Source organism: Schistosoma mansoni, chromosome W (genome assembly GCF_000237925.1).
Source record: "Schistosoma mansoni strain Puerto Rico chromosome W, complete genome".
In the NCBI taxonomy this organism is placed as follows: domain Eukaryota; kingdom Metazoa; phylum Platyhelminthes; class Trematoda; order Strigeidida; family Schistosomatidae; genus Schistosoma; species Schistosoma mansoni.
Window position 1 is genome coordinate 50,353,840 of NC_031502.1, and position 21,794 is coordinate 50,375,633.

The 21,794-nt window shown below is 32.6% G+C and overlaps 1 protein-coding gene across 1 annotated transcript in view; it reads left to right on the forward strand.

Moving 5' to 3' along the window:
* Window positions 1-1,251: 1,251 nt before the first annotated feature.
* Window positions 1,252-21,794, forward strand: part of Smp_155940 (putative protein kinase C, mu) — a gene marked incomplete at both ends in the record, with an annotated part of 36,240 nt that continues 15,697 nt past the window's right edge. The window contains 3 exons of the mRNA XM_018790046.1: window positions 1,252-1,306; window positions 4,264-4,398; window positions 18,284-18,423. Of these exons, the coding sequence (XP_018655428.1) occupies window positions 1,252-1,306; window positions 4,264-4,398; window positions 18,284-18,423 (330 nt within the window). The remainder of the gene's footprint in view (window positions 1,307-4,263; window positions 4,399-18,283; window positions 18,424-21,794) is intronic.

Genomic DNA, 21,794 nt, shown 5'->3' on the forward strand with positions numbered 1-21,794 from the left:
AGATTTGGATTGAAGGTCAATATTCATTGATGAAGTGTGTGTCAATCTAAATTCTTTTTACCATCGTAGTACCGCACCAGTACCTTACAACTAGACTGAAAGAATTAAAAAGTTTTGTGGATTTTAGTGGTCCTAGATCTGACTCCAGGTAGATCGTACGAATGATTTTTATCGAAATATATATTTCGCCAACCCTCGTATATAATCATCGACTTAAATCGCGTTGGCGAAGAACGTAATTAGATAAGTTAAATACGTGAATGTAATTTTGAATACGTATATTTTGTACACTCATTAATCTGGACAAACAATCAGAGGGACGAAACGGAGGAAGCGAAGGGAAGAGGGAGAAACAAAATGGCATGCGAAGGCGGCGTGTCAGCCGACTCGATTTAATCAGGCGCTAATCGATATTTATAGTCAGATAAAAATAAGGTACAGACATGTGATGAGTAAGATGAGGAATTCACATATAAAATCAGTCAAGCTTGATAAGCGAATAATTAACATGGTCAAAATATGACTCAAAGAGAATGAATTGGCTTGTCCGGAAGCTAGAATAAGCTATGTAGGCTTAACATAGCAACCGACACTACAGGATCGAATATTGTAAACTGGGATAAAATTGGTTTCTTTAGTTCTTTTGTTTTATCACATAGCTCTGAATAGGAAAAAAAACGGAGTCCAGTAATGAATTCTCTTAAACATTTAAACCCAAATTGTTTGTTTCCATACTTGAATAAAAGATTATAGGTTATTTGTATCGGTGAATTTTTGATTTGTTTACCTCAGTTATAAGTTCAGTCAGACTCGTTCGTGTATATTTAATGCTGATCAGTTAGCCGTGATAGTCAACTTACTGTGATTGAGCTACATAGAATGAGTTTTCATTCTTAGTGTGGTGTTTATATAAGTTGCTAAATGTTTTATACATTGTTGTCTGTTTCTTTCATATTCAACAGGATCCATAATTTTGTGTTGAGAATCTTTTCCCGTGATTCATTGGTAACCGCTAGAGTACATCCTGAGCAAAAATAAAAATAAATGTCTGAATAATTGTCAGCAATCCTGTCAATTTTTTTGTTTAGCGTACTAGCTATCAATTTAACATATTTTATGTTTACAAACACTTTTCTTTAAATTTTGAAGTAATTATGATTAAAATAGGTCTATATTTGCATCGAGGAAAATAATCGAAAGCCAGACAGGACTAGACAGATGTTTCATTTAAGTATGGAACTCTTCGTTAATATGAGAGCCCAACCTCATAGAGGATTGATTCTTGGACCTCTGGGGCTCAGCGGTAGTGAGTTAGGTTTCTACTACTGAAGTGCCTTCCACTGATTCATATCGCATGAGCTCTTAATACTTATGTCATTATCTGTGGAAAAGTTTTCTTAAAATAGATCATAGGCTTTTCTCGTTTTAGTTTCAGTAAATCGTAAAGAACTAAAATATGCCTGTAGTCAATAATTAAGGAGACAACATATAGCCGACAGTTTTTCTTAATATAATGCTAGCCTATAAACCAATAGGTGAAACTTCAGTGTTGACTTGGCTGGAATGTGACTTTGGTTGAAACATACTATTAGCACTTGTAGGTTATAAGTGACCATCCCTTAAATCTTGAGCTTCAACATTATTTCATTCATTTTATTCCTTGAAATCATCCTTTTTTTTGAACCGTATTTTCCCATATTTTATACACCTCACTACTACTATTTCGACTTATATGAATATTCGTCATTATTTGAACGATTTGTTTGACAGAAATTGGGCTCCGAGTATATGGAAGATATTATGTCTAAAAATCATACTTGAAATAATCTCAGGGTTTAAAATTTTAAAAACTCCATAAAATGTTTTCCCGCAGTCTTATCTGGACTCCTTCAGGGTAGTATTCAAAATTACCATAGAATATATAACGTTTAACATAGAAATGTACGATTTCATTGGATAGGACTATCTGAGTCAGTAAGATATGAATAATATGATAAGTTCATGTGAGAATGAATGAATGTGTATATGTACCATCATGTTATTAATACTTAAAATCTATTGAATTTAGTGCAATCTTTGTATACTACAAAGGGTATATTACTCATATTGTGTATTAGAAATAACAATAACAGTAAATTGATGAACTGAAAAGTGTTTTGAAACATCGAAGTGTATGTATGATGAGAAACGTCAAATATATAGCTTTGATGTCAAAATATTCAAATTAGTTTTTAATCGGAATAAAGCTACTTGTGTTGCAGACAATGATAAAATCCAAATAACTTGTTAATAAGTATTTGCCAAATGGTGACTAGCTGTATCCCATTTTTTAGTTCAGTCTGTTTTGATTAGATCATATATACGGTACTTTCGCCGTCAATATTTATGAGTGCTAAACCATTTTTGAAGTATTTTGGTCCTTTCAAAGTTAATCTTGTATTTTCTTTCTGAGGAATGTAGTATAATCGACGGTCCATTCTGAAATTTCTTAAGATCAAGTGAAAATTTGAGAACAATCCTCATGTAGTGTTTGTCTGGAAGTCTGTCCCATATAAACTCCATTGTTTTCATGATAATTGATCTCATAGACAACGTCCTGTTTCTCTTTCTCCAGTATTCTATCCTAAACTGTAACTAAAGCCAGTGATATGATATCGCTGGTCTGGAAATAAACTTATACTACGTTTGTTTAAAATCTTATTAATTTAACCTATTGTTTTTGGATGACCTAAGGTGATAACGTTGTTTTTTCATTCTTTTATTATATATTCTAATTTAGTCTTTCTTTCATTTATAACAATCCTTGAAAATTCTTTAGATTAATTAATTACTCTAAGTGTAGACAAAATTAAATCCAATTCAGTCAGTTGTTTGTAATGAGATTACAGCTGCTTTTGGTTAAATTTTATCACTATAAGCTTCTGTGGTGATTATAGAATTTTAATAGTTGAATTCATGAATCGATCTAAGCTAGACAATCATTAAAAACCTGGAAGTACTGGGTTGTGCAAGATCGTAGATTGACTGAAGTTAGATATTAACTCCATTGGGTACCGGCTCAGTGGTCAAGAGGTTAAGCGTCCGCGCGCAAAACCGAAGATCCTGGGTTCGAGTCCTGCGTGTGAGGTCGTGGGTGAGCATTGCTGGGCAGTCCCACACCAGGACAAACACAGCCGTCCGGTGTTTCCAGGTTTTCAGTGTTGGTCTGGCTTAGATCAACTCATGAATTTAACTATTAAAGTTACTACAACCTCCACAAGTTCCCATTCTGATTATAGAATTCTTATAGACTTTATATCACTGAGAAGTCCTAGAGAGAATAAAATGAGCGTCCTGAATTCCACTACTAGCCACTATCCATGTCTGTTTATATTGCTTGTTTTGTTATTCATTAACTCTTGTTCACTTATAAGTGCAACTCTATCCAAATAAATCACATTATAGTGAAAATATATTGATATTATCATCATTATTACAAAACAACTTAAGGAAATTTTTAAAGCCTAGTCATATATATATGCATATATATTTATGCTCTGATATCATCTTAAATTAGAAGTTCTTTTCAGTTAAATCACATGTACTTTCAACTAATAATTTCCCAAATATAGTCTTCTTATTAACTATGTTATTCAATTATATTACGCATGTATTTGTTTGAAGGATTTTATGTGATAAAATAGCAATACTACTTATAAGATGATAAACTATAAGAAAAAGGAATGATCTAAAGGTTAATTCTAGGTATCCATGAGATGTATGAATTAATGAAGTAATATTCTTGATTTAAACAAAACCAGAAGTTTTATAAAAATAAGCTTGGACCAGATTGCCAGGCGAAACGTTAGATTTACTTCGAATTCATTCGTTGAGATTTTACAAATATATTCTTCCTATTTAATGTTTTACATCAACTCGGCGCTCAAATACTGTGAAACTATTCGTTCTAATTTAGACGAAAGATTTTATATAAGTGTTTAGTTTGTTATTTTTAAAGTCATTTTACCATGCAGTCAATTTTGAATCATTAGGTTTAGTGTTTATATCTTTGAGTACTGTAGTTTCCAGATGACTGAAGGTAATGAGTGGGAGGTTTTGAAAGTGAATCTGATTCAACTTCTAATCAAACCTATTGATCATTCGTGCATCTAATGTTGTTGCTTTATTTCTCTTTTGACAATTTCAAATGATTCATAACAATCTTTCACATACAATTTCACAAACTTATGTATCTATCTTTTTTTCGAAAATATATATATTTAGATAAAATTCAAATTGAAAGACAAATACAAGTTGTCGGTCACAATTTTCAAGTACATAGTTATCGATCACCACATTTTTGTGATTATTGTGGGGAAGTATTATTTGGTTTGGTACGTCAAGGTCTACGTTGTTCGGGTAAGTAATTATACTTTATTTGTACACAAAAATAAAATACTTGATTGCTTGTGTTTATATATATCTATATATATTTACGTAGAGAAAGAGAAAGTGATCAAAGTTAAGTAACAGTTATCAGTTTTATGAAGAGCTAAAACGGCTAATAGTTTTACTACTTCATAATTGCACTTTATTAATGCAAATAATGTAAGTTACCATATTTCGATAGGCTTCATATATCATTTGCTAGGTCAAAAATACAGTTTAAAATCCCGTTGTACTTGATCATACTATTAATTTGTTTAAAAATTAGGGTAACATTTATCGGAGTTCTCGAATAATTTGAGATTTCCAACTAGTTTATTTGGATACAGATATCAGATTGTTGTATTTACTAAAGTAATCAACTTCTAGTAAAACTAGCAACCATCTAGTAGTATATTTTGTTTTGAAGGCTATTACTTTATTATTATTATTGTGGTTAGCTTTATTCAATATTCTATTTTTGGTACAATGTAGAATTCTCTGCACAAAATGTTTCAACAAGTTTCCATTTTTTATTTCTTAATCGATCCTGACGATAGACGTTTAATAGTCACGAATTAGATGTCAGCAGTTCAGAAATCCACATCTGAATAATGTATATTCTTTTCGATGAATATCGCCAGCAACCACGATGCCTCTGATTCGACTTTTTTGTAACTTGTACAGTGGAAGGTCGTAAAAGTTTCACAAACACACCTAAATAGATTGTCCGGTTAACAGACATAATGATATGTTAAAACAAACAAAAACGGAAAACTTGTTGAAATATCTAGATGGCTGGAACAGGTAGTCCAGATACTCAAACAGGCCGCTACCAATTTAGGATACTCGCTAATTTCTGTAATGAATAAGAGCTTATGTTTATTAGCTTGTATTTTCCCATTCTTGATTCTGAGGAAATAATTTTCAACATGGCATTATTTAAGTAAAGCCTTCAGGACAAACATCTGTCAACAGAGAATGATCCATCGCAGGCTTTAGCATTAAATAATAGCTACTGTAACTTCTTTCGATTACCTTGAGAATTATATTTTATCTTCACTGAAGTATTTCATAATCAACCTATAGTATACAACTTCAACAATAACTGGATAATTAGTGTTTTTATATAGTTGAGATCATGAGTTAATTGAAGCTAGACCACCATGGAAAACCTGGAAGCACTGGATGGCCGTTTCGTCCTATTGTGGGACTCCTCATTAGTGTGCATCTACGATCCCGCTTCACGAGATTCAAACCCAGGACCTAGCAGCCCCACATTAGGATGAAACGGCCGTCCAGTGCTACCGGATTTTCCATGGTGGTCTAGCTTCAATTGACTCATGATCTCAATTATATAAAATTACTAAAATCTCCGCAAAATCCGCTTCTGATAATAAGTGTTTTTATTGTAACCTTATCATTATAACAGTATGTTGATATTATTAAACGACTGTTTCAAGATAGAATTTCTTTTTAACATACAAATATATTACTATAGAAAATAACCGATTCAAGTAAATTTCAGTAATATTTCTCCATATTTTTCTTTCTTTCCTTCCTCTATTCCTGACTTCTTTCCAACATCGTTATAACTAGATAAACTTTAGAGTAAAAAAAAGAGAAGAAAGACTAATTTGTGTGTTTCCATACTTAAACTTCCATGCTTTAACTTATATGATGCTAATAAATATGCGAAAAGAATTATACAACTAAAAACTCAGCCTTGCTTTATGTAAAGCATAAATTTAGTGAAGGTTTTTAATTTCAAATTTATCAAAAATGTTCTTATCCAAATGACATGTAATTTATGATTATTATTAGAATTAATGCTACTTTTGTTTCATGGAAACATTCATCTTGTATGTTTCATTTTTCATATTCGTCACCGTTGTTTGTTGCCATCGTTGTCGTTGGAAAAAAATATTGAACGAGATTAAGTGTTGAATAAAAATATTAGTCGATGATATCAACTGTGAAATTTAAAAGTTTCTATAATCCCTCTATAGTGTTAATATGCATACTAGTAAGGAGCAATGCAAGTTTCCATAAACTAATTTAGTGGAAGCTACAAAATGGAAATTAGGATAGAAATTCGAAGATGGTTATTGATAGAGGATTCACAACAGTCAGAAAATCTTTGAAATTCATAAATCACAAAATAGTCTTGTCCTAATATAAGGCTCATTAGTAGAGCTTATGAAAACGCTAGAAAGAATTGAATTGAAAATCCATAGATACTATAATGAGCTCCTTAATTTAAGATAATTGAGTTTGAATCGAGTGATTTGCATTAATATCATAATTCTCTTTCTGACACACTGTGATAATCATACTAGCCGGTAATCGCTCTACACTTGATCTGACTGAAAACTATTTGTGAATTGTGACCGAATTTGTGTTAAAGTTAATCACTAGAGAATACATTATTACTGTTTATTCGACAACATTTCTGGTGGTCAATCTAATTTAATTATTAGCTGTTTGCTAAGAATTAATGTTGGACGGTTAGACCTAGATTCGAAGTGTTAATCAGTGAATTCCATCTCGATGATTTTACGGTAAGAAAAAGGCCACAAGACCTAACAGTCCTTGTTCCATTCTCAAACGAACTTCTTAGTGTACACAGTTTTTTTCTCATACAAGGACTTGTTAGCTGGTTTAACCTATGATAACAAGCAATCTTCAAGTCAAAGTAATCTCAATAAAATAAACGTATAAAGCATGCTAGATTCCATCTATAATGATCCATTTAGGAAACTAACGTACACTAATATTAATTAATGATATTTGAATATAATGAATTTCTGAACTTTCCATGGTTGAAATCATGAGTCGATTGAAGCTAGACTACCATGGGAAACCTGGAAGCATTGGACGGTCGTTTCATCCTATTGTGGGACTCCTCAACAGTGCGTATCCAGGATCCCGCCTCGTAAGATTCGAACCAACGATCTACCAGTCTAGCTTCAATTGACTCATGATTTCAACTATGAAAATACTGAAATCTCCACAAAAACCCTCCTGAGATTTTCTGAAAATAATGTACCAAGCTGAGTTCAAAATCTCTATTAAAACGTCTGTAACTGTGTTATGTTAATCAGTAATTTTTAGTTGTTTTAAGTTGTTTTAAAAGGAATTCTATCAACTATCATTCTAAGAATGGATCCACTAATAAAACGTTTAATCAATGTAAATGATTCTAGGTAGAATAGGTAATCGGGTTATTATTTTTAAATAATCCTAATATACAAATAAAAGAGCAGTATCAGATATTTTACACAAAACAATTTCGTTGTTAGTGTTATTTATTTTGTGAAGAATGTATTTAGAGATTTTTACCATTAAATAATAACAAACAGAAAGTCAGTGAGAACCGAATAGCGTTAAACAAATGTTTCACCTTAGTTTCAGTATTAGTAGCAGTCTGCAACCGTGGCGTGGTGGGTGACTTGACTCTAAGAACTTAGATTCTATGGAACTATTAAGAAACTGAGTCAAGATGTAATTAATCACATTTTCTTATTTCAGACATTTCAAAATATGTTACTTGTCTGTTTCTAGTAATGAGAATAATCTCCAGACATTCAATTGTAAGTCCGTAAGCTGTGGGATTGATTCTGTCTAGAGTGATATCACTGTCATTAAATTAAATTTGGACTATATTATATAACAAATAAGGTTGCAAAATGGAATAGCATATGATTTTGACTGATCATTTCACTATCATCATTCTTTATTCAAGATCTGAATCTACTGAATTCATTTTAACCATGCATTAATGAGTAAACAAAAACTAAAGAATGTCTAAAAGTGGGAATAAACAGTTAATCAATACCTCATTAACATTAGTTAATGATCATATTCTCCTTTAGATTACACTGAAGCATAAAGATTTCTAGATATGGATACTTTTTGTCATAGCTATTCATGTATTTAAATGTACAAAAAAGTCTTTTCTTGAGTAACAAGATAAAAGAATATACAAATAATAAAGGAATAATAGCGAAAAGATAATTTAGCCTTTTGTTGTTTCATTTTATACTTCAGTATGAAAAAAACCATCATGGACATTAGAAACTATTCTTTGTTTACCTTTAGGAAAAAATACCTATTCTTGAGCATAGTTGTTGAATAAGTAAGCATAATGTCTGCTCATTAATAATTGTATAATTCATTAGCTCTTATGTGCATATCTATATCTTTACATATATTTCATTGTATATAAGTAGTTATAAGTAGTAGTTAGATTTATATCATGGGTTTTTAGAAAAGAAATTTAATGGTTATGATATTTAAGAATTTCTTCCCTAATTACAGTAGAATTATAGACAGATTCAAAGAGTAAATCTTGCGTAAAGTTTGAAACAAATAAGGAGATCTGATAAGCAAAAGGTGTCGCCATTTTATTTTGACTAAGTACATTCTTAGATGTGAGAATTTCTTGAGTTTTCTTTAAAAAAGTCAATGTTTTTTTTCAGTGAGTTGGTAACGAAATGGATAAAAAAAACAGAAGTTATTCAAAGTGATTATCTAATTACGTGATTAAAGAACTAAAGTATTTAGTCAGAAGGTGTTTTATGGAGATTTCAGTAATTTCCATAGTTGAAATCATGAGTGAATTGAAGCTAGACCACCATGGAAAACCTGGAAGCACTGGATAGCCGTTTCATCCTATTGTGAGACTCCTCAGAAGTGCGCATCCGCGATCTCGCCTCGCGATATTTGAACCTAGGACCTACCACTCTCGCGCCAGAGCACTTAACCATTAGACCACTGAGTCGGCATCCGATGCTGGGGAGTCCCACAATAGGACGAAACGGCCATCCAGTGCTTCCAGGTTTTCCATGGTGGTCTAGCTTCAATTGACTCATGATTTCTACCAAAGTATTTAGATTAAATTCCTACTGTTCAATATCACTTAAATATTTAAAAAATAACTGATTAGTAACCTTGTCAGTTATTATGGATTTTTATTTGGGTCTTCTGTTATGTGTTGAGGAAGGATAAGTCTAGTTAAGTTAATTCAGTCCTGTAAAAGATTCTAGGAATCAACTTTGATTGTTGTTCTTTCAATTAAATTTAAAAGCTAACAGAAGTTTCTGGGTAGATGATGGCTGTTCGTATACAGTATCCGGCTTTTGGAAAGCAAATAACTTATACAGTGTCATAAACGTCTTCTAAATTGGTTGGCTAGACACCATGTTTTCCGTAGCTTTTATCCGCTACTGTTTTATCGTATTAATTTGTTTTCAAATCTTGACTAATGATAACCTTTAGATCACTGTGTTTGGACAATGATGACTCGACATTATCTAAAATGTATTTATTTGTACTTTGGCGGTCAATATGAATAATAACACAGGTATAGAGATTTACCAATTTTTAGTTTATTTTTTTAATTTTTTTTTTGAATATCAATAAAATTCTTTTCGTTTTATATCCCATATACTGTCTGTATATAACAAGGACAATGATTATAGCAAAAACGGTTGATCATTTACGCATAAAATGAATAGTACTAACTTTAAGACTGAAAGAATCCGATACGTCAGTTAAAACAGTAAAGAATTTACTTGTACTATTTATTTCCATTTAACGATAAGATCTTTTGTTCGCAATCGTAATTTCATCCTGATTCCAATATTGAATGATTTGTTAAACTGAGAAAAAAATCACATTTATTGGTAATATCTGGCATTCGTGCGTACATTAATTTTCCATCCTAGTGACAGTTTAGTTGTACGAAGAATGCTGTAAAAACCTTTTCTAGCTATAAACTAATAATATTTTATATCTACAATATCAGTAAAAATAATAGTTGAAATCATGAGTGAATTGAAGCTAGAGCACCATGAAAAACCTGGAAGCACTGGATGGCCGTTTCATCCTATTGTGGGACTCCTCAGCAGTGCGCATCCACAATCGCGCCTCACGAGGTTCGAACCCAATACCTATCGGTCTTGCTCGCGAACGTCTAACCTCTAAACCACTGAACCTGCATCCAACGGTGTTATTGTCTAACTTCAACCAATTCCATGCCTGAAAGAATGGTCAATATCATGCGGAATTCCTATAATGGATTAAACTGACAAATCACCAATGGAGGACAACTCACCGACTCATTCGAGGTAAAGACCGGTATCAGGCAAGGTTGCTTACTCTCACCCTTTCTCTTCCTCCTGGTGATCGACTGAATCATGAAGACGTCAACATCTGGGGGAAGCACGGGATACAGTGGACAGCTAGGATGCAACTGGACGATTTAGACTTCACATATGACCTGGCTCTTATATCACACACGCAACAACAAATGCTAGAGAAAACGACCAGTGTAGCAGCAGCCTCAGAAGCAGTAGGTCTCAATATAAACAAAGAGAAAAGCAAGACTCTCCGATACAATACAACACGCACCAATCGAATTACACTTGATGAAGAAGCTTTGGAGAATATGGAAACCTTTACATATCTGGTCAGCACCATTGAAAAACACGGTGGATCTAATGCGGATGTGAGGGCGAGGATCGGCAAAGCAAGAGCAGAATATCTGCAACTGAAGAACATCTGGAACTCAAAACAATCGTCAACCAACACCAAGGTTAGAATTTTCAATACAAATGTCAAAACAGTTCTACTGTATGCGGCGGAGACATGGAGAACTACGAAAGCCATTATCCAGAAGATACAAGTGTTTATCAACTGCTGTCTACGCAAGATACTTCGGATCCGATGGCTAGACACTATCAGTAACAAGTTACTGTGGGAGAAAACAAACCATATTTCATCTAGTGGAGGAAGAAATCAGGAAGAAGCGCTGGAAGTGGATTGGGCACACTTTGAGGAAATCACCCAATTGTGTCACAAGACAAGCCCTCACATGGAATCCTGAAGGTCAAAGGAGAAGAGGAAGACCAAAGAACATATTACGCCGAGAAATGGATACAGACGTGAGAAGATTGAACAAAAGTTGGATAGAACTAGAAAAGAATGCACAGGACAGAGTGGGTTGGAGAATGCTGGTCGGCGGCCTATGCTCTATTGAGAGTAACAAGCGTAAGTAAGTAAGTCCAATCAATCCAAGAACATATTTAATTTAAAAACAAAAAAAAACATTTATCTCTATTCATTTCATCATATATGTAAACAAACAATTATATCTCAACATTAAGCATTATATATAAATATACATATTTCTTATTTTAGACAAATTTTATAGTTTAGAATTACTTCAATAACCATTTCCATTAAGACATAATAATAATCAGATAAGAATAAACCCTAAGAATAAGTAAATAAATAAATTTTGATTAGTTATAACATGATTGAATTAATTAAACAAACATAGAAACATAATAAATAAACAAATTTTATTATTTATTAAACATCAAAAAATGTTTTCTTTTTCTCTGTTATTTCAAACAAACAAACAAAATCTAATTGATTAAAAATTAATTGATTTATTTATCAAAATGATTATTATAAGTAACTGGGGATACAAGGAAGATCAGATGAAGATGTAAAGGCGAGGATTGTCAAAGCAAGGGCAGTATTTCTATAACGGAATAACATATAGAACTCAAAACAACTCTCAACCAACTTCAAAGTGAGAATCCTTAATACGAACGTCAAGACAGTCAGTCCTATTGTGCGGAGCTGAAACATGGACAACTACTACATCCATCGTCAAAAAGGTACAACTATTTATAAACAGTTGTTTACGCAAAATACTCAACATTCACTGACCGGATACTATCAGAAACAGCGTTTTATGGGAGAGGTCAAACCAGCTTCCAACTGAAGAGGAAATTAGAAAAAGACGTTGGAAGTGGATAGGATATACATTGAGGAAATCACCAAACTGCATCACTAGGCATGCCCTAACTTGGAATCCGGAAGGGAATTGGAAAAGTGGGGGACCAAAGAACACATTACGCCGGGAAATAGAAGCAGATATGAAAAGGATGAATGTTAACTGGAAAGTATTGCCCAGGACAGGGTTGGATGGAGAATACTGGTGTGCGGCCCATGCTCCCCCACGAGGAGTAACAGGCGTAAATAGGTAAGTAAGTAACTGGGGGATATTTTGCACTTATCATAAAATGATCATTTTATTTATTTTTAAAAAAGTAAGAAATGGCCATTCAGTGCATCCAGGTTTACCATGGTGGTCTAGCTTCCATTGACTCATGATCTCAACCATTGAAAAACATTTTTTTTTCTTAAAAAGAAAATAAAACAAAATAAACTTTTAAAAAGAGAATTATCTAGTTTTTTTGTAATTATTTTAATTAAGTTATTGTTGAGTTTGATTAGAATTAATAGATGGAATGTTTTAATGGTTTAACTATACAGTTAGGGTTAATTATTTATGATATTCTAATATTAGTCACAAAAAGCTATATTATCTTTATAGCTTATTATGGATATTGAATCCTTAGAAAGATATTTACTGATCGATTATTTGAGTTTTTATATTCTCTATAGGAGTTGAGCTTTATTTTTACTTGGATTAAAGATGCCGTTTTCTTCTGGACTTATTTTTACTGTCATTCTGAATACTTTTATAAAGCTGTTGTGTTTTCTTAAATTATTCTCTTTCTGTGTTTATCAAACAAATGTTCTTTTTAAAAAATTTTGTCTTTTTGGGAGTAACTAAGGCCATGAGAGAAAAAATAATTATGGTTTCAAGATATTAGTATAAGTGGTAGAAATAATCGGCGTCAATTTAAGACATATTAGTAATATTTTGAGTATGAAATTAATACCAATCAACTGTTTAACGTCTTATTAACAATATACATATGTATCTAGTTGATACTAATTGCCAAACTCATTTATAAATAGCTTTTAAAGTCATGCCTTGAGTTCTATCCAACCTGATTTGTACAGCAATACTTTGCTTCTTATATATAACATAATTCATAGGAATTCACAAAAGTAAATCTAATACTTGCGTCCAAGAATTGTTCGTACAACTTTCTTTTCTTTTAACGCAATTTGAAAGAAATAATTCTCTGATCAGAAAAAAGTTTCCCTCTTTCTATTCAAGTGAAATGATTCAGACAACTAGTAAGTAATCTATGATAGTAAATGAACTTATATAGAAATAAGAATGTTTATAAATCAGTGGTTTTTAACATGGTGTATGATAGTAGACTTTAGCCAAGAAAAAACCCATACATTAAGCATTGAGCAAGTAGGTTAAACAGACATTTTAATGTAAAATAAAACATCTGTTAAATATTAACACTTATCAGTTATTCTCACAAGAGTCCTTTTTTTTATGTTTTCCGGTTTTGTTGGATCAATTTTGTTGTTATTCGCCACCCCTTTTTTCATTTCTCTCTTTTATTCATTGGTTACAACTATTCTTCTGGATAGAGACGGTATGTGTGAATCAATAAAATTTTGGTATTATGTTAATTGATGATAACGTCAATAATTGATTTATCATTAGTTTTTATTAATCAGTTGAAATATGTCTTATGGAAATAGTATTTGAACAGCTTAGACATGAAAATATTAGGATGATTTTAAACATTTTAAGAAAGAAAGATAATGTATGAAGTGTGTTTAGTGCTTCCAGGTTTTCAGTAGTGATGTAACATTAATCGATTCATGATCTCAATTAAAAACTCAATAATCTCCACAACCCCATACTAAACTAATAACCTAATCTTACTTATTTTATATCTAAGTGAACGTTTGTTGTTTTTAGGTATTTATATTAATAATAGTCAATGCAACAAATCATTTATAATTGTACGATTATTCAGCTGACTTGTTTACTGTTTTTACTTTTTACATAAACATTTTGGCAGGTGGAACTACTTTTTTTGTTCAGTTTTCATGTTGTGTTATTATTTAAATGAATTCATTACTATGACAATTTTTTCATTGTCCCATTTATATATGCCATGTATGAATTTCTGGGCTTTAATTTTATAAATCAAAGCAACATTGTATGAGAAACCTATAGAAGAAAAACATTGAGAACAACAATTGTTATAATTAACAAGTGTTTTTACCTTTACGTTGAACTTACTATCTGGGGAGGCTTTATCTTGTTTTGCCACTATTCGACCTTTACTACTAAAATTTACAAACTCTTACGTGTTACGTAATATCCATTATTTTTTCTTGGAAGTTTAAGAAAAGATTTTACTGTGTTGAGTGAGGTATGGAAGGAGCCCAGTAAAAAGTAGGGTGAACTTTAGATATCACTACGAGTATAATTGTAGATAGATGTTTGAAATCTTGAAAACAGTTTCCAAGTGCTATTTCATTAAGCACAAAGAATTCACTTCATTTTCTATCTTTCCATTTCACATAACTTCCAACAGAACAAGAAGGAGATACAATAAAAACCATGCATACAAACACGAGTAGAAAAGGTTTACAATACCATATCTAATACATCTACCATAAAAGGAACAGGGTAGTAAGCATAAGTTTAACCACATATGTTGCTTATTCACTTGTATAGATTCTTATTTACTTTATAATGATTTCATTTAATTTTAGAGAATTTATTTACTTATTACATGCATATATGTGCACGGGCAAAAAAACGTTTTCATGACATGTGCAGAGTAAAACGAGTTTGTCAAAGTATTGCATGCTGAGAATCCCATATTGTAATAAAAACATACTGAATGAAGTCATTATTATTATTATTATTATTATTGTTAGTTAAAGAGGTAATTGATGTCCTGAAGAAGTAAACATAGTTTATTACTTTCTAACTGAAGTTTTTCTTCTTATTTTGAAAATATTATTTTGAGGTATAACTTCGATTTAAAAGGCATCATTTGTTATTGTTTTGCCTTACGTTTGAGATAAGTAGGAAGAACAGTCTACACAAAAAAGGGAAGAATAATATTTGTAGAATATAGGGAAATCATTGTATTACACTGCTTCTTCTTTAGCTGTACGTACAAACTCTTAGGTATAATTGATTAAAATTATGAATAACATTATGTTGAACTTATTTTGTAATGTTTGTTTGAATCTTCCCATTGATGTTTAGGACTGCAATTGATCCATCTCTTGTTAGCATATGTACATCCTGTACGGATTGCCTCGATATTGTCTTAATTCACAGGCATTATAAGCAAAGATAAATAGTGGCTAGCAGTGGAATTCAGGACGCGCATTTTGTCCTATTTTGGACTCGTCATCTGGATGTACCTGCATCTGAGAGTTAATGTTTAATCTAAGACTCAAACGCAGTACCATTCACTTCAAATGTCAATAGGAGACTGATCAAATGCAGTCCTCAACATCAATGGGAAGATTCAAACAAACAGTATAAAATGAATTTAAAATTCACCCCATTGCAAAAAAGATATATGAGTTAGATTCACAATATTATAATTGATTAATTTGATAAAAGAAATGTCTAGATCCACTTCTTCATTAAGATCGTTGAATATTAAGTGCTGATTCTTATTGAATGCAATTCATTTTTTCCAAAAAAAAAATGTGAATTCATTGGCTTGAATTCAGCCGAAGAGAAGGCATAAAAATACTTTGAATTCAATGTGTTCCATATGTAATCGTTCTCTCCTCATTTACATTTGTGAAGGAAACTAATTGTATAGGAAAACATTCTATAGAGGTATCAAACTTCACTCTGTCTTGTAGTCATTACTTCGTTTATTTATGTTATACGTATTTCAAAAATTTTTTTTCATTTACTTAACTCACTAATTTAAAAAGTGAATAGACAATATATATCAGAAGTCATAAAAAGAATTTAATTTGATAAATAAACCACCTAGTCGGCGCAGACATTAAGTTGTCATTGGAGTTTATAATATTCATTACTTACTTACTTACGCCTGTTACTCCCAATGGATCATAGGCCGCCGACCAGCATTCTCCAACCCACTCTGTCCTGTGCATTCTTTTCTAGTTCTATCCAACTTTTGTTCAATCTTCTCACGTCTGTATCCATTTCTCGGCGTAATATGTTCTTTGGTCTTCCTCTTCTCCTTTGACCTTCAGGATTCCATGTGAGGGCTTGTCTTGTGACACAATTGGGTGATTTCCTCAAAGTGTGCCCAATCCACTTCCAGCGCTTCTTCCTGATTTCTTCCTCCACTAGATGAAATATGGTTTGTTTTCTCCCACAGTAACTTGTTACTGATAGTGTCTAGCCATCGGATCCGAAGTATCTTGCGTAGACAGCAGTTGATAAACACTTGTATCTTCTGGATAATGGCTTTCGTAGTTCTCCATGTCTCCGCCGCATACAGTAGAACTGTTTTGACATTTGTATTGAAAATTCTAACCTTGGTGTTGGTTGACGATTGTTTTGAGTTCCAGATGTTCTTCAGTTGCAGATATTCTGCTCTTGCTTTGCCGATCCTCGCCCTCACATCCGCATTAGATCCACCGTGTTTTTCAATGGTGCTGACCAGATATGTAAAGGTTTCCATATTCTCCAAAGCTTCTTCATCAAGTGTAATTCGATTGGTGCGTGTTGTATTGTATCGGAGAGTCTTGCTTTTCTCTTTGTTTATATTGAGACCTACTGCTTCTGAGGCTGCTGCTACACTGGTCGTTTTCTCTAGCATTTGTTGTTGCGTGTGTGATATAAGAGCCAGGTCATATGTGAAGTCTAAATCGTCCAGCTGCATCCTAGCTGTCCACTGTATCCCGTGCTTCCCCCAGATGTTGACGTCTTCATGATTCAGTCGATCACCAGGAGGAAGAGAAAGGGTGAGAGTAAGCAACCTTGCCTGATACCGGTCTTTACCTCGAATGAGTCAGTGAGTTTTACTCTATGGACGATTTGGCAGTTTAATCCATCATAGGAACTCCGCATGATATTGACTATCATCTCAGGCACGCCGTAGTGTCGAAGAAGCCTCCATAGTGTCGTCCTGTCCACGCTATCAAATGCCTTCTCGTAGTCAATGAAGTTGATGTAGAGTGACGAATTCCATTCAATTTATTGTTCCACAATGATATGTAGAGTTGCGATTTGGTCTGTACACGATCTATCCTTACGAAATCCAGCTTGTTGATTTCGAAGTTGGGCGTCTACGGAATCCTTCATCCTGTTTAACAATACTCTGTTGAAGACTTTTCCTGGTATTGAGAGGAGAGTGATGCCCCTGTAGTTATCGCACCTTTCTTTGGTATCTTGATCAGAAGTCCTTTTTTCCAGTCTATTGGTACTTGTTCTTCGTCCCAAATCTTACTGAAGACGATGTGTAGTATCTTGGCAGTTGCTGTTACATTTGCTTTCAGTGCCTCTGCCGGGATGTTGTCTGGTCTGCCTGTAGCTCCTCCGGGGGTTTCTGCTGGTCCCAAGCTCGGGTAAAGGAGGAGGGTTGGGCATGGGGTTAGCGACCCCATCCCGTAGAAAACCAACTCGCTAAAAAAACGCTAACCAGAAAAAATTATTCAAATTATTCATAATATTCATTACTTTTGAATAAATCAGATAGTAGGAAGATCCACTTCGTTTTATATAGAACTATTTCGTTTGTTCTGTCCAGGCTTATGATCTCCAGGGAGTAACCATCTACTATACCAAACGAGATAAGGCCCAAAACATGTAGGTTATGGAGTATGTACTATACATTTTAACTTGTGAGCTATGTATTCCACATGCTATGTTGTGTGACAATCGCAGAATGATGTCGGTGATTGGCTGCTTTCTACCCAACCGCAATGTATAACAATATTGGCTCAATTAACAATTGCAGGCCTCGTAGACAGTCAAGTCATTCGGTTAATCAGTGTTCTAAGAGAAATAAAGATAGCTTGTAATATTTATTTACCAATGTATAACATGATTTACTTCACAATTTTATGTAGATACTTTAAACTCATTTCTCCTTTTTAATTGTAAATGTATTTTCAGGTTGTTGTCAAAATTTTCACAAAAAGTGCGCGTACAAAATACCCAACACATGTACTGGTATAAGTACCAGATCAAATTTAACGAAACAATCCAGTTTTGAAATAAATAATCAAACATCATCCAGTTTGTCAAAAAATACCGTAGGTTATTTCTGCTCATATTTTCATTTTAAAGTATATCCCCTTTTTATCATTACTTTTCCATACAACTTTTAAATTCATATCATTGAACATTGAGTATTTTGTTTGGTTAGTTAGTCATATATTTTGAACCTGACCTAACAAACTAACTCAAGAACTCAATGATATTATGCTAAATATGAACTTTGAATATTTTAAGCCTAATTCTGTGTAATGCTGTAAGACTGTAATGTAATGATAAGCTCAGACTATTACAAATAGTTTTCAAGGTATTTCTAGATGATTACTATTCATGATAGAAACTAAATACGCCAACAGATTTGTAAATTTGTCATACTAATATTGCGTCATCATTTGGACTGGAACTTATATTGTTCATTTGTCGCCATTTTTTTTAATGAGCATTTAAACATCTATAGGTTTCTGATGTATCAATCCTCCTTTTTATAATTTGCTCGCAGGTATTCTAATTATTTTAATAGTGAAAAATTAGGTCTCATTATAACTGTGAACTGTAGTTAAATTTCATGGCGGGTTTAATTTCAATTACCCTACCAAGTAGAAATGGATAACATTAACGACCCTACAGGAAATCTAACTTAAAGTCTTTAACTTTTGGGGTGATCATATTGTGTGACACTACTTAATCCCATTTTCTATTTATACAGAGTTCTCAATATAGAACGGTAGTTATAAAATATCGTTGATAGACAACCTTTTTATATCTGACATGGTTGAACTGTACTAATCATGATATCTCAACAAAGATAATTTATAGATTCAATCCAGAAAATTATTAAATATTTATAAATTAACTGTCAGCAGTATCAAGATTCAAGTTGGTGGTCGTAGAGAATCATCATCGTTTAATGTTTGATAAACATTTTAGACTATAGTAAAGTTAGTGTTATAAAACCCAATGAGAATAATTATTAAAACGCTTTGAATAAATAGTTATAGGATCGTATGTTTCTAGCATCATTTGAGATATTGTAGTGAATGAAAACACAAGTGGGGACAGTGGTAGAAGATTTGTAGCTCAGGTGGATGATTTTGAAAGAGTTTTGTTCTCTGAGCTGGATGGTTTGGTCGTCGAGCTTTCATCGTCCTTCAAACACGTCACTTCTACCCGAAGTTTGTGCTGATGATGCCGTTCAGAAGGATAATGAAAGCTTGACGACCAAACCATCCAGCTCAAAGAACAAAACTCCATCAAATACAAGTGCGGACAATCCAATGTTATTGAAAACAAGATGACAAAATATATCTTAGTAAAATCTGACAACCATACAGTGAATACTTAATTTTCAAAATGTCAATTAGTTGTCTCATGCTTGACTATTCCTTTTGCAAATATCAGTCAATCATCTCAGACTTCATTGTTCTTTTGTTTTCACATCAGTCGTTCTTTGTTTTCGTTCTCTTTTCTTTGATCATCTTAACCTTCTGCCTTCAGGCATTTCACTTTCGATTGATGATACATACTACTTATATCTGTCGACATCAGCAGCACACACCACAATATAATCAGTTATTGAAATTTTTCACATTGTCGAAAATCAATTAAATTCGAACTTACTAGAAAATTAAGTTAACACAATGAATTTAAAACAAAATCTTGTAAAATCAAACAGATTCATGCTACTTACTAGGTTTATTATTATCTACTTTGAAGCCTTAAAATTTCATGATTGAAGATGAGAAAGTAGCAGCCCTGTTCAAAGAGTAATGAAATAATTTGTCTTCAAATTCAAAAACATGGTAGGGGGTTTCTGTTACCTAGAAATCTATCTAAAATAAAAAAGATATCTCAGAAAATCTTAAATGTGGGTGAAGAATGAAAGTAGTGAAATTTACCATATTTCAAAAGTTTCATGTAAAATTGAAAAAAACACACATTTTGAATCAATAATAACGGAGAAATACTCAATAAAGAAAAAGAAATCCGAGGGAAAAGATAAAAGTTAAAAATCGTTTCCAGCTGACTAACTAACTAAATAAAGATTAGCTTTTGTCAAGAGCAAAAAAAGATAATGATTAATTACCACAGTGAACACTGAATATCGTTTTTATTAGAAACTAACTGACTTGAGAATAAAATAAGACGAAAGTGCCCAAGAAAAAGGAATAAGAGAGAAATGTAATTGTAGATTAAAATTTTCACTTGAAGGTAAAGAAAAAGAACATTTCTATTGTCAGACTAATGTAGAATCGGCAAATAGATTTTCACTCCTTGCATGAATAATACTGTTGTTTGGGTTGAATATATATAATAGAAACACTACACCGTCGTTTCCTAATCGCTTAAATAATGTGATAACTAGAATTAGATACCATCAACTATTTATTTACTGTGCTCAAAAGTTTAGTTTTGTTAGTTGTATTAGGTATTAGGAATCCAACCCTAAATAAGGGTTAGTTCGATCTGTTCTGAGATATCAATTTTATTAAGAAATATAATACTATTTGGTTAGATAAATAAAGTATATTGTTCAGGGGTCGAACATATCACCTGTAGTTTCAATAGCTCTCGTCACATTTCATCATACCAAGTTCAAGCATGGTATGGCAGTTACATGAAATATTGTACTGTCATTGAGATAAACGTGATAGATTTTAATATCTTAGTAGGTACATCAAACATTTAACATTTAAACAAAGTTCACAAAAAATTTACTTTTTGTTGTTTTATTATCCATCTTGTTGAATTCAGTACAGAATTTTTAAAATTAATTTATTCATCAATTTACCTAAAATAAAATAATTTTATGTTACCCAGATATTTGGCACTTTTTCTCATTCTCTTTAGAATACCATATGGTAGTTGAATTCTTACCATTTAAGGTATATGTGGATTAATATAGAGTAGATAGAATATGGTTAGGATGGATATTTCGTTCTGCTTCAGAACCGTAGGCTAAATATATCTTCATCCCAGGAGTAATGTTCACACTGGCACTCGAATTCTATGTCTTTTTCTTCAAATTCCCATTGTGTTATTCACTGAACTGCTGGACTCACATAGACACTAGCTTGTGAAAGAAGTATGTTTTGCAATAACAAGTATTGGTAATATATAAAAACTTTCGTCTAAATTAGAGCGAACAGTTTCACAGTATTTGAGCTCCGAGTTTATGTGTGACATTAAATAGGAATAATGTATTTGTAAAATCTCAGCGAATGAATCTGAGATTTTACAAATATATTATGAGATTGTGGAGAAGATTTGTAGCTCAGGTGGGTGATTTTGATGTGGGTTTGTTCTCTGAGCTGGATGGTTTGGTCGTGGAGCTTTCATCGTCCTTCTGAACGACATCATCAGCACAAACTTCGGGTAGAAGTGACGTGTTTGAAGGACGATGACAGCTCCC